At 28.0% G+C, this 14,285-nt stretch overlaps 1 protein-coding gene across 1 annotated transcript; it reads right to left on the bottom strand.

Annotated features, from left to right (window-relative positions):
* Positions 1-546: 546 nt before the first annotated feature.
* Positions 547-13,709, bottom strand: LOC142224495 (uncharacterized). The gene is made up of 4 exons (XM_075294272.1): positions 13,497-13,709; positions 13,268-13,435; positions 13,058-13,195; positions 547-696 (listed from the first exon to the last, which is right to left on the bottom strand). Exons 1-4 carry the CDS (start codon positions 13,707-13,709, stop codon positions 547-549), a joined length of 669 nt encoding a protein of 222 aa, XP_075150387.1.
* Between the last annotated feature and the right edge of the window lie 576 nt (positions 13,710-14,285).

Here is a 14,285-nt window from a genome sequence, read left to right as displayed (position 1 = left end):
TGTTTGGGAGACAATCTGGCTTACGGCCTAAACCAAGCTGCATCACCGCCTTGGCAGACCTATATGAGGATATAAGACTGAACTTGGAGAACAATGAAGTTACTTGTCTGGCCCTTTTTGATCACTCTAGAGCCTTTGATTCGTTAGATCACAACATATTATGCGCTAAACTGTTAAATATATTTAATTTTTCGTCGTCCGCAACATGTCTCTTTTAGTCCTACCTATGTAATCGTTCACAATCTGTTAGTGTAAATGGTTTATTGTCAAGACCTTTGTCCGTCAACAGAAGTGTTCCACAGGAGTTAATTTTTGGGCTCACTGCTCTTATCTATCTAACGATCTTCCCCGTCATATTTCGTGCACCAAGGTGGATTTGTATACCGACGACGTACAGGTGTATTTCTCAAGTCCCTTATCCTAGCTCACAGATTGAACCATGACCTGCCGAGAATTCATATCGGGGCGAGTGCTAACGGTCATTGTCTAAACCCTTTGAAATCGAAGCGCCCTATCATAGGTAAGAGCAAGTCGAATCCGATCCGGTCATTGTCTAAACCCTTTGAAATCGAAGTGCCTATCATAGGTAAGAGCAAGTCGAATCCGATCCGTTATGATTTTAGTCAAAGTATTAATAACATCAATATATCGCTTGTAACGACGGTAACGAATCTTGGGGTTATTTTTAATGATACCCTAACAAGGTCGAATCATATTTGCTACGATATAGTACAAAGCTATGCTATGGGGAGCCACGGTGGTGCAATGGTTAGCATGCCCGCCTTGCATACACAAAGTCGTGGGTTCGATTCCTGCTTCGACCGAACACCAAAAAGTTTTTCAGTGGTAGATTATCCCACCTCAGTAATGCTGGTGACATTTCTGAGCGTTTCAAAGCTTCTCTAAGTGGTTTCACTGCAGTGATAAGAGAGAAGTTCACTAATGTGGTATCACAATGGACTGAATAGTCTAAGTGAGCCTGATACATCGGGCTGCCACCTAACCTAACCTATGCCACTCTACAAACACTCTGGTTGATGCTAAGCTAAGACTTACATTTTACTGAAGCTACTGTATGGTATTGAATTATTCCCTAGCTGTGATTCTGCAAGTCGGAGAAGACTAAATGTTCTTTTTAAAAATACAATCGAAGCTCTGTTTAGCAAAAATCCAATTTAACGAACGTCCAAATTCTTGACATTGAGTATTCTAAAAAATGAACGGATGAAAGAAATTTACGTTCGATTTTACGAAAATGAAAATAAACAACAAATACTACACGCAGAGAAGGAATATGATCACCTCAAACATGTTTCAAGAGCAAAATGTTATTTTTGTATGGTGACCATTTAACTTGTTTGTAGCAAAAATGTTGTTTTCTCGTCAAACATTACATGCTTGCCGACATCTTATACATACTTTCCGAGAAAATAACATGATTGCGATAAACATGTTACATGGTCACCATCCAAAAATAACATTTTACTCTGATCATATTCCTTCTCTGGGTGTAGTAGTTGTAAAAAAAAAATAAGTCGAAATAAACTTTCTGTAGATAAAAATCAATTCGTTCTGTAACGTACGGTACTTCCAAAATTCTAATATGCACATTTCAAACACAACAAGGAAACAAAGAGATAGAACGACAGGCACCAAGAGATAGGAGATTTTATTAAATCACCGAAAAAACACATTCAATGGCCGTGCACTTAGGATAGATTAGTTTAGGAATAGTGGAAGCCGATATTTTGGACTGAATTGTCCAAGTGAGCCATTCAGTACATTGTAATGGCACAGTTGCTTAACTTTTCTCTCATCAATGGATGCTGACCTCATTCCCATAGCCGAATCTTAACTACGGTTGCCACCGTTGGTAGAATTCTACTAACAATACAATTTTGACAAAATTATAAAAATAAAATTTTGACAAAATTTTCTATGGAAATAATATCTTGACAAAATTTTCTATGGAAATACAATTTTCACAAAATTTTCTACAGAAATAAAATTTTGACAACATTTTCTATAAAAATAAAATTTTGACAACATTTTCTATAAAAACAAAATTTTGATAAAATCTGTTATAGACATAGAATTTTGACAAAATTATAAAACTAAATTTTGGCAAAATTTTCAATAGAAATAATATTTGGACAAAATTTTCTATAGAAATAAAATTTGGACAAAATTTTCTATAGAAATAAAATTTAGACAAAATTTTCTACAGAAATGACATTTTGAAAAAATTTTCTACAGAAATGACATTTTGAAAAAATTTACTATAGAAATAACATTTTGTCGAAATTTTCTATAGAAATAAAATTTTGACAAAATTTTCTATAGAAATAAAATTTTGACAAAATTTTCTATAGAAATAAAATTTTGTCAAAATTTTCTATAGAAATAAAATTTTGACAAAATTTTATATGGAACTAATATTTTGACAAACTTTTATATGGAAATAATATTTTGACAAAATTTTATATGGAAATAATATTTTGAAAAAATTTTATATGGAAATAATATTTTGAAAAAATTTTATATGGAAATAAAATTTTGTCAAAATTTTCTATAAAATAGAATTTTGACAAAATTTTCTATAGAAATAAAATTTTGTCAAAATTTTCTATAGTAATAAAATTTTGACAACATTTTCTATGGAAATAATATTTTGACAAAATTTTCTATAGAAATAACATTTTGAAAAAAAATTCTATTGAAATTAAATTTTGAAAAAAATTTCTATAGAAATAAAATTTTGTCAAAATTTTCTATGCAATTAATATTTTGACAAAATTTTCTATAGAAATAAAGTTTTGACAATATTTTCTATAGAAATAAAATTTTGACAAAATCTGTTATAGATATAGAATTTTGACAAAATTATGAAACTAAATTTTGGCAAAATTTTCAATAGAAATAAAATTTGGACAACATTTTCTATAGAAATAAAATTTGGACAAAATTTTCTATAGAAATAAAATTTGGACAAAATTTTCTATAGCAATAAAATTTGGACAAAATTTTCTAAAGAAATAAAATTTGAAAAAATTTACTATAGAAATAACATTTTGTCAAAATTTTCTATAGAAATAAAATTTTGTCAAAATTTTCTATAGAAATAAAATTTTGACAAAATTTTATATGGAAATAATATTTTGACAAAATTTTATATGGAAATAATATTTTGACAAAATTTTGTATGGAAATAATATTTTGACAAAATTTTATATGGAAATAATATTTTGACAAAATTTTATAAGGAAATAATATTTTGACAAAATTTTAAATGGAAATAAAATTTTGTCAAAATTTTCTATAAAATAGAATTTCGACAAAATTTTCTATAGAAATAAAATTTTGTCAAAATTTTCTATAGAAATAAAATTTTGACAAAATTTTCTATGGAAATAGTATTTTGACAAAATTTTCTATAGAAATATAGTTTTGACAAAATTTTCAATAGAAATAAAATTTTGTCAAAATTTTCTATGGAAATAATATTTTGACAAAATTTTCAATAGAAATAAAATTTTGACAAAATTTGCAATAGAAATAAAATTTTGACAAAATTTTCTATAGAGATAAAATTTTCTATGGAAATAAAATTTTGAAAAAAATTACTATAGAAATAACATTTTGTAAAAATTTTCTATAGTAATAAAATTTTGACAAAATTTTCTATAGAAATAAAATTTTGACAATATTTTCTATAGAAATACAATTTTGACAAAATTTTCAATAGAAATAAAATTTTGACAAAATTTTCAATAGAAATACAATTTTGACAAAATTTTCTATAGTAATAAAATTTTGACACCATTTTCTATAGAAATAAAATTTTGACAAAATTTTCTATGCAATTAATATTTTGTCAAAATTTTCTATAAAATAGAATTTTGACAAAATTTTCTATAGAAATAAAATTTTGACAAAATCTGTTATAGATATAGAATTTTGACAAAATTATGAAACTAAATTTTGGCAAAATTTTCAATAGAAATAAAATTTGGACAACATTTTCTATAGAAATAAAATTTGGACAAAATTTTCTATAGGAATAAAATTTTGTCAAAATTTTCTTTAGAAATAAAATTTTGACACAATTTTCTATACAAATAAAATTTGGACAAAATTTTCTATAGAAATAAAATTTGGACAAAATTTTCTATAGAAATAAAATTTGGACAAAATTTTCTATAGAAATAAAATTTGAAAAAATTTACTATAGAAATAACATTTTGTCAAAATTTTCTATAGAAATAAAATTTTGTCAAAATTTTCTATAGAAATAAAATTTTGACAAAATTTTATATGGAAATAATATTTTGACAAAATTTTCTATAGAAATAAAATTTTGTCAAAATTTTCTATAGAAATAAAATTTTGACAAAATTTTATATGGAAATAATATTTTGACAAAATTTTATCAGGAAATAATATTTTGACAAAATTTTAAATGGAAATAAAATTTTGTCAAAATTTTCTATAAAATAGAATTTTGACAAAATTTTCTATAGAAATAAAATTTTGTCAAAATTTTCTATAGAAATAAAATTTTGACAAAATTTTCTATGGAAATAATATTTTGAGAAAATTTTCTATAGAAATAAAGTTTTGACAAAATTTTCTATGGAAATAAAATTTTGAAAAAATTTACTATAGAAATAACATTTTGTCAAAATTTTCTATAGTAATAAAATTTTGTCAAAATTTTCTATAGAAATAAAATTTTGACAAAATTTTATATGGAACTAATATTTTGACAAACTTTTATATGGAAATAATATTTTGACAAAATTTTATATGGAAATAATATTTTGAAAAAATTTTATATGGAAATAATATTTTGAAAAAATTTTATATGGAAATAAAATTTTGTCAAAATTTTCTATAAAATAGAATTTTGACAAAATTTTCTATAGAAATAAAATTTTGTCAAAATTTTCTATAGTAATAAAATTTTGACAACATTTTCTATGGAAATAATATTTTGACAAAATTTTCTATAGAAATAACATTTTGAAAAAAAATTCTATTGAAATTAAATTTTGAAAAAAATTTCTATAGAAATAAAATTTTGTCAAAATTTTCTATGCAATTAATATTTTGACAAAATTTTCTATAGAAATAAAGTTTTGACAATATTTTCTATAGAAATAAAATTTTGACAAAATCTGTTATAGATATAGAATTTTGACAAAATTATGAAACTAAATTTTGGCAAAATTTTCAATAGAAATAAAATTTGGACAACATTTTCTATAGAAATAAAATTTGGACAAAATTTTCTATAGAAATAAAATTTGGACAAAATTTTCTATAGCAATAAAATTTGGACAAAATTTTCTAAAGAAATAAAATTTGAAAAAATTTACTATAGAAATAACATTTTGTCAAAATTTTCTATAGAAATAAAATTTTGTCAAAATTTTCTATAGAAATAAAATTTTGACAAAATTTTATATGGAAATAATATTTTGACAAAATTTTATATGGAAATAATATTTTGACAAAATTTTGTATGGAAATAATATTTTGACAAAATTTTATATGGAAATAATATTTTGACAAAATTTTATAAGGAAATAATATTTTGACAAAATTTTAAATGGAAATAAAATTTTGTCAAAATTTTCTATAAAATAGAATTTTGACAAAATTTTCTATAGAAATAAAATTTTGTCAAAATTTTCTATAGAAATAAAATTTTGACAAAATTTTCTATGGAAATAATATTTTGAGAAAATTTTCTATAGAAATAAAGTTTTGACAAAATTTTCTATGGAAATAAAATTTTGAAAAAATTTACTATAGAAATAACATTTTGTCAAAATTTTCTATAGTAATAAAATTTTGACAAAATTTTCAATAGAAATAAAATTTTGACAAAATTTTCAATAGAAATACAATTTTGACAAAATTTTCTATAGAAATAAAATTTTGACATCATTTTCTATAGAAATAAAATTTTGACAAAATTTTCTATAGAAATAAAATGTTGACAAAATTTTCTATAGAAATAAAATTTTGACAAAATTTTATATTAAAATAATATTTTGACAAAATTTTATATGGAAATAAAAAACAATTTAAAGTCAATTTCATTAAATTTAAAGAATTTTTCTGAATTATTAAAGTCAAGTTGTCCTTAGCCCAAACGTGTTTCTTTTATGTTATGATACCCATTTTTACGTCAAATCACTTAATTATAAGGACAATACGACTTCATTGAAAAGTCTATCGACTTTTGGACAAGGAAAAAACTTTATATTAGAGAAATGCGTCTTCTATGCTAAGCAAAATTTGCATTCGTATTTTAAAGACATGAAATCTTTGACCTCACGACAATATTTTTTTCAGTGTATATGGCGCTTTTTTGCCACAAGGGCGAACGCTATTGAATTTGGAAAAAATCTGATCAAATTTAGATATAGCTCCCATATAACATATATGTATCGCCCGATTTCGATAAATGAGATCAGATTGCGTTCATTTACTAACCGATCGGCGTCAAATTTCTAATCTAATTTATCGCCCTTTAAGTGTGCAAAGTTTCATTGAAATCGATTCAGATTTAGATATAGCACGTATATATACGTTGGCCATAAGTCCCGTATTTATGTTATCAATCTATCTTACTTAAACTTGGTCAAATCTAATTTTCTATAGTACTTAATATATGTGCAAAAAATCATCAAAATCTGTTCAGATTTAGCTATAGCACCCATATATACGTGTCGGCCGATTTTCACAAATTTGGCCATAAAACCCTTATTTATCAACCGATCTTACTCAAATTTAGCTTACTCTAATATTTATAGTACACACTATATGTTCGGTTCAGATTTAGATATAGCTCCCATATATGCATAACTCGATTTTCCCCAAATTTGGCCATAAGACTCTTATTTATTAACTGATGTTACTCAAATTTCTAATATTGAACTATTAGCTGATCTTAGTTAGACTTATATGTAGCTCTTACATATATTTCCCATGTTTGAAAAATTTTTATTTATTACTGTTGGATACTAAATTGCTGATATATAATAATTGTTAACAAACTATCATTGAAATATTATTCACTCTGTACTTTAGGTATTTGAATTCATTCCCATAGTTACTTTGAAAAATAAAGAATATTATTGAATAATTATACAAAAGCTTTTTAAGAAATTGTTAAAGCCAAAATTACCTACACAAATTTAGCGATTTCCTCTCTTTGTGAATGGACTCAATATTAGCGGCATACTAACACACAAAAAGTTTTTTTTCTGATTCAATCACGAAATTAATTGATTCAATTAATTTTTTAATTGAAATGTCTTCAATGACAGAAATGATAGTATCAATTAAAAACTTAATTGAAAGTCAATTCATTTTTTAATTGATTCTATTAATTTTTGTGATTGATTTTTGCTTCAATTAAAAAATCTGTTGAATCAATTACATTTTTAATTGAATATTTTTTAAAACTCAATTACGACTTTAATTGGAAAATTTTTCGTGAAATTTTTTTCTGTGTACGTTCAGAACTATAGCTCCTAATATCAGACATTTCTGTTCAGATTGTGATAAAACTCTCATACCCAAGAAAAAAAATGGAAGTTCTTCCAAAGGCACAACTTTAAAAGCACTTCCAGAAGATGCACTCCCAATGATGTTCTTTATTTTAACTACCCAGGAAGTTCTTTTGATTCAATTTCTATAACTTGGTTTGTTCATACGTTTAATGGGTAATTTTAACTTTTTTTGTTTCAAATAGGTTAACAACAGAGTAAGAATTCATAAAATGGTACAAATCATTTAAATTTTGTCGAAAAAATGCTAAATCCAATCTGAAAAAATTGTGCATTTTTAAAAATATTTGAAGTCAAACGTTTCCGACAAGCATTAGAATCCATTGAAAATTATAAAAAATTATTTATTCGACAAAATATCACAGAATTTTATAATTTACATCACACACACTGAAAAAACAGTGAACCCACCAGGAAGAAAACTTTCGGTTAATTTTAGAAAATTTTGAATATTTGTAGAAAATTTTAACTCAACAGTATTACAAACGTTGGCATCACGCCGATGTCATAAAAATAAGTAAATATTTTTCGACAAATACAAGAAAATTTATTAGACATAACTAAGTTTTTTCACTTGTTAAAGAAAATTTTGTAGTTTGAAGAAAAAACTTGGAGTTCAAAATTGCAAGAATGTCTTTAGTGACATACGAAGTTCACGATGGACGCATTTTTGGTAAAATTTACAAATTTAAAGAAATTCTGAACTATTTTGTGGAAGACACGAATTTAGTTAATCTTTATGCTTCATTTGAGTATATTTTTTTCCTCGGGTTTAGTTAATTTAACTAACGTACACAAAAAAGTATTAGAGTAAAGAAAACTTTCTCCAAACATAATATTTCTATGAACTAAAATAAAGTTAAATTGGCTTTACCCCCATTTTCATGAAGCTCCGTTAGTGCTACGTTAGCTAACGAACTTTTAAACCGTACTATGGACAAATCTGCCATCTTGCTAATATATTCAAAATGCCAGTTAGGAACTTAACTGTTAAAAATTTTTCAGTTAAAGTTAACCGGAGAGAAGATATTTTCATTTTACTTTCTGTTAACTGGGAGTTAAAGTCTAACGGAGCTATATGAAAATGGACGTTAGTGAAATAGTGAGTTCACTTTTTTTTTTGAGTGCAACATTGAATTCGAATCACACCTAAAGAAGTGATGCAAATTCAGTGCAACGGCTATTGAAATGGATGACTTCTTTCCTATGACAAGCCCATGTTAAATTCATAGCTTTTGCGTCAATTTTGCACCACTTCCGGATCCAAAAAGAACATTTCCATTACTTTGTTGGTGACACTTTTTTTTCTGGGTAACCATGTACCCCTTAAATATTTTAAATATGGAAATTCGGTTTATCTCCCAAACCTATGCCATTGATACCCCACAAACAATGTTTAATAATTCAGTAGGGGTGGTTTAGGGTTTAGGATATAGGCGGCTCCGCCCGACTTTCTACTTTACTCACTTATTATACCCTCCACCATAGGGGTATATTAACTTTGTCATTCCGTTTGTAACACATCGAAATACTGCTCTAAGACCCCATAAAGTATATATATTCTGAAATTCTGAGTCGATCTGAGCATGTCCGTCCGTCCGTCCGTCCGTCCAACCGTCTGTTGAAATCACACTAACTTCCGAAAGGAACAAGCTATCGACTTGAAACTTGGCACAAGTAGTTGTTATTGATGTAGGTCGGATGGTATTGCAAATGGGCCATATCGGTCCACTTTTACGTATAGCCCCCATATAAACCGATCCCCCGATTTGGCTTGCGGAGCCTCTAAGAGAAGCAAATTTCATCTGATCCGGCTGAAATTTGGTATATGGTGTTAGTATTTAGTCTCTAACAACCATGCAAAAATTGGTCCACATCGGTCCATATTTATATATAGCCCCCATATAAACCGATCACCAGATTTGACCTCCGGAGCCTCTTGGAAGACCAAAATTCATCTGATTCAGTTGAAATTTGGTACGTGGTGTTAGTATATGGTCTCTAATAACCGTGCAAAAATTGGTCGATACCGGTCCATAATTATATGTAGGCCCCATATAAACCGATCCCCAGATTTGACCTCCGGAGCCCCTTGGAAGAGCAAAATTCAACCGATCCGGCTGAAATTTGGTACATGGTGTTAGTATATGGTATCTAATAACCGTGCAAAAATTGGTCCATATCGGTCTATAATTATATATAGCCCCCATATAAACCGGTCCCCAGATTTGACCTCCGGTGCCTTTTGCAAAAGCAAAATTCATCCGATCTGGTTGAAATTTGGTACGTGGTGGTAGAATATGATATTTAACTATTATGCCCAAAGTGGTCCATATCAGTTCATAATCATATATAGCCCCCATATAAACCAATCCAGAAATTTGGTTTTGGAGCCTCTTGGAGGAGCAAATTTCATCCGAGTCAGTTGAAATTTGGTACATTGTGCTGGTATATGGCCGTTAACAACCATGCCTAACTAGGTCCATATCGGTCTATAGTTATATATAGCCCTCAGATAAATCGATCCCCAATCAACAAAAATTGGTCCATATCAAGTTCATAATTGTATATAGCCCCCCCCCCACATAAGCGAACCCCATATTTCAAATCTGGCTCTCTTCGTATCGTGGAAAAAGTCTATATCGATTCGTAATTATTTGTAGACGTACCTATACATAACTTTTTTGTCTAACATATACCACGTATGGACTAACTTACAATTTAGAAAACGATGTTAAGAAGTTTTAAGATACCACAACCCAAGTGGATGACATTCTTTCGTAGAAGTTTCTACGCAATCCATGGTGGAGGGTACATAACATTCGGCCTGGCCGAACTTACGGCCGTATATACTTGTTTTTTAATTAACATTTACTTTGGGATGTTAGTATAGAAAATGTTGTATTACATATACTAAAATTTATTACTTATAGCGTAACCCGGCCCGCTTCGCTGCGACTTCCGAAGCGTATTTGTAGAAGCATTTTGCGTTTACTTAGTACACCATATCATTCGTGCTGAAAACAAATTCGAAAAGATTTGAATTCTTTCAAACAAATCGGACTACTTGCTTCTTCGTTTATAGGTACAAATACGGCGGATACGCACATGTAAAACGGTTCGTCTAAAAAAATGTCGGGGAGTGGGTGTACCCTTTCCTCCAAATTTTTTAAATAATGCTCAGTATTCAAGTAGTTGGACAATCTTCTATATTTCTTGTGAATTTTAAGTGTGGTTTGTCAATGAAAGGTATCCTTCTCCTCAACATATCTGAAAATTACGCACTATATTATAATAACATACAAAGAATTACTGTTTCCCATCCAATAAATCGGAAAATGCAAAAGTAGTAAAAAATTTTACCACATTAACATTTGCTCAAATGTTGGAAAATGATGCACCCTCTACGTTGGCTGCCAATTTTATGTAAATTTAAATTCTTTACTAAAACGAAGTCTGGCAGAAGCCTGTGCAAAAATCATAAAATTATGTACCGAGTTCACATTTACGGACAATCCTCTACTTTCAATCTAAGAAAAAAAAAACCGACAAAAGGGAACCCTCTCCCCACCTTCGCTCCACTCCGACCTGATACCCCATATTCATTTCACAACTACTCAATGGTCCCTATAAATCCTATCGAAGTAAATCGACAAAGTTTATTTCAATTTCCCAGATATCGAAAAATCATATACTAATTTAAAAATCATGTATAAATTTAATCACCTCCACCCACGTTCCCTGTAAATTTCAAATAGATCGGAGATGTTTAAATTTTGCTCTATTGTTTTAAAGGGATGTCACTTTCCCCGATACAATATCGACAAACACCGGCCAGGAAGGTTGCCTCTTCGTTCATAACCTTCCCCCACTGCCTTTGTAAATTTCAAGAAAACTTAAGAATTTTTGTTTTTTTTTGCAGTTTTAGAGGAGGACCTGCTCCCCGACCAAATATCGAAAAGTGATGTAGCGTATCTTTTGTAAACGTCCCAGAAAATGTCAAGCAAATTATAAGCCTAAAGAGGCGGTCTTTCTTCCGTCCAAATATCACAGAATCAGGTATCAACTATTAATATCGTAACCTCTCCTCAGTCCTCTGTAAATTTCAAGTAACTCGGTAGAGTTTAATTGTTTCAATAGAAAAGTTTAATTGTTTCTCTGCACAGAAAAAAATATCACCAACATATTTCCAATTAAAAAGTTAATTGAAGTTGAAAATGTTTTCAATTAATAAATTAATTGATACAATTAACTTTTTAATCATGGTAGAAACATTAAGTTAATTAAGTCAATGATTGAAAATTTTAAAATTTTTAATTAAAAAATTAATTGATACAATTAACTTTTTAATCAAATTCGGAAGACTAATTCAGTTAAAAAAGTGCTGATTTTTTTTAATTTTTAATTAAAAATGTATTTCAAACAATCATTTGTTAATCCAAATAAAAACTCTAAGTCAATTCAGAAAGCAATTAAAAGTAGTTACCTTTTTTAATTAATAAATTAACTGAGTTTTGCAATCAACATAAATTAAATTTTTAATTGAATCAATTAAAAAATTAATTGAAATTTGCTGAAAAAATCAATTAATTTTTTAATCAAGAATTTGTTCTATGCCCAATTAAAACTGTGATTGATACTATCATTTTCGTGATTGAAGACATTTCAATTAAAAAATTAATTGGATCAATTAATTTGGTGATTGAATCAGAAAAAAATTTTTTTGTGTGTGTATGTACTTAAGATAAGCGGATGTCTCCCTATGCCCTTTTATTTTTATTAAAAAATCAGGAAACTGATATAAATTTCATAACCTCACCCATTTTTTCCGTAAAATTTCAGTCGGGCTAGTTTAGTTTTGTTTTCACTGTACTTTTAAAAAAGTAGGGCAAAGGGATGGTCCTCCTCCCCGACCAAATATCGAAAAATAATGTAGCGGATTTTTTTCTAGATGCCAACCGCAACATTCAATGAAAATTTCAAGCAAATCGCATAATTTTGTTCAAAGTTTCAAAAAGTAGGGCAAGGGGGAGGTCCCCCTCCCCGTTCACATATGAAACCATCAGGTACCCCATATTAATTCCATTACCTCACCGCATGTTCTCTGTAAATTTCAGATAATTTAGAGAATTTTAGTTTTTTCACAAAGGGGAGGTCCCCCTCCGCCACCAAATATCGAAATATAACCCAACCTTCAATGAAAATTTCAAGCAAATCGGTCAACTTTGGTCCAATTTTCAAAAAGTCCGACAAAGGGGAGGTCCCCCTCCGCGTCCAGGTGTCAAAAAATGAGGTACCCTATTTTCACCACATGAACGCCCCCTACGATCTCTGAAAGTTTCAAGTAAATCGGTTCAGCCGTTTCGGAGCCAACTCGGAACATACAAACAAATAAACAAACATAGATTGAATTTTATATATATAGATAGATTCCTACAAGATGCAAATAACAAATATAAAAACAAAAATTATACTTTGAAGAATACTTTCACATCAGCTTTCCAGTCATTGTAGGCAGCCACAATTAATCTGAACATATAATCCCCAGTTTGCAATGGAATATAGCTAAATAATTTTTGATCCAATACCAAATTACGGGCTACAAGATCATGCTAAACAGATAAATTTAAGGATAATGTCATTTTAACACAAGTCAGTTAAACCAATATCATCAATATACATACATCAAAGGGACACTCATGGTTTATATTTGAATTTCGTAATAGAAAATCAGCTAAAATTTTAAACAATGGTTGTTTGTTACGGTTTTTGGCGAACTTACAAAAATCCGTTGAAATATTTAACATATAAGGATGATATCCGTTAGATCTTTTGAAAATCGAAACATTTATCTGTAATTTGAAAAGCATTACAAAAAAACAAAACGAAAAACAGATTTTCCACCAATATTACCGAGACATTTGTCACAGGTATTTTATGTAAATTGCAGGTTATATTAAGTCCTACTGTATTTCTTCGTATCATTTTCAATGAACACACACTAAAGGACGAAAATTCTGGATCGAGTGAGGTACAGTTTATATTGGTAAAACGCACGGATTCCACAATAAAAATATGTATAGCGCAAATCCCTACCAAAGTACTAGTGAAGCGTGTTAAAGTCATTTTCGATACAGGTAAAAATGCTGAATAGGTTTTAAATATTCATTCCCAAATATTTATTTTCTACTAAATGACTAATGTAGTAAAACTATCAGCGATAAAAGCTGTTAATGTATAAGGCTGTTAATGCATGTAATATCATACCATATCGATTAATCAGGGTTGCCATTTTGGTCCAATCGGATCAAAATTTGTCCAAAAAATTATTAATTTTTAAATTTGGTTGATTTTGGTCCATTTTCGTCAAATCGGTATTTTTTTTTTAAATTTCCTATAGAAATAAAATTTTGGCAAAATTTTCTATAGAAATAAAATTTTGACAAAATTTTCTATAGAAATAAAATTTTTGGCAAAAATTTCAAAATTTTGTACAGAAGTAAACTTTAAAAAAATTAAAGTTTAAGTGTAATTTTAGATACAAAATTATGCAAAATTTCTCTATAGGAAAAATATTTTGTATAAATTATATATAGAAATACATTTTTGCGATAACTATCTATAGAAATAAAAGTTTGACATATTTTCTATAGAAATAAAATATTGACAAAATTTTTTATAGAACTGAAATTTTGACAAAAT

This window comes from Haematobia irritans, chromosome 2 (genome assembly GCF_050003625.1).
Source record: "Haematobia irritans isolate KBUSLIRL chromosome 2, ASM5000362v1, whole genome shotgun sequence".
NCBI classification, from domain to species: Eukaryota; Metazoa; Arthropoda; class Insecta; order Diptera; family Muscidae; genus Haematobia; species Haematobia irritans.
This window is presented reverse-complemented; position numbering and strand designations above follow the sequence as displayed.

Bases quoted from the DNA above. Each gene is read 5' to 3' on its own strand.
- LOC142224495 (XM_075294272.1), bottom strand. From the start codon at position 13,709: ATGACTTTAACACGCTTCACTAGTACTTTGGTAGGGATTTGCGCTATA. The intron at 13,436-13,496 runs GTAATATTGGTG...TTCAAATTACAG, and splicing joins TACCTGTGACAAATGTCTCG to ATAAATGTTTCGATTTTCAA. The intron at 13,196-13,267 runs GTATGTATATTG...TTATCTGTTTAG, and splicing joins ACCATGAGTGTCCCTTTGAT to CATGATCTTGTAGCCCGTAA.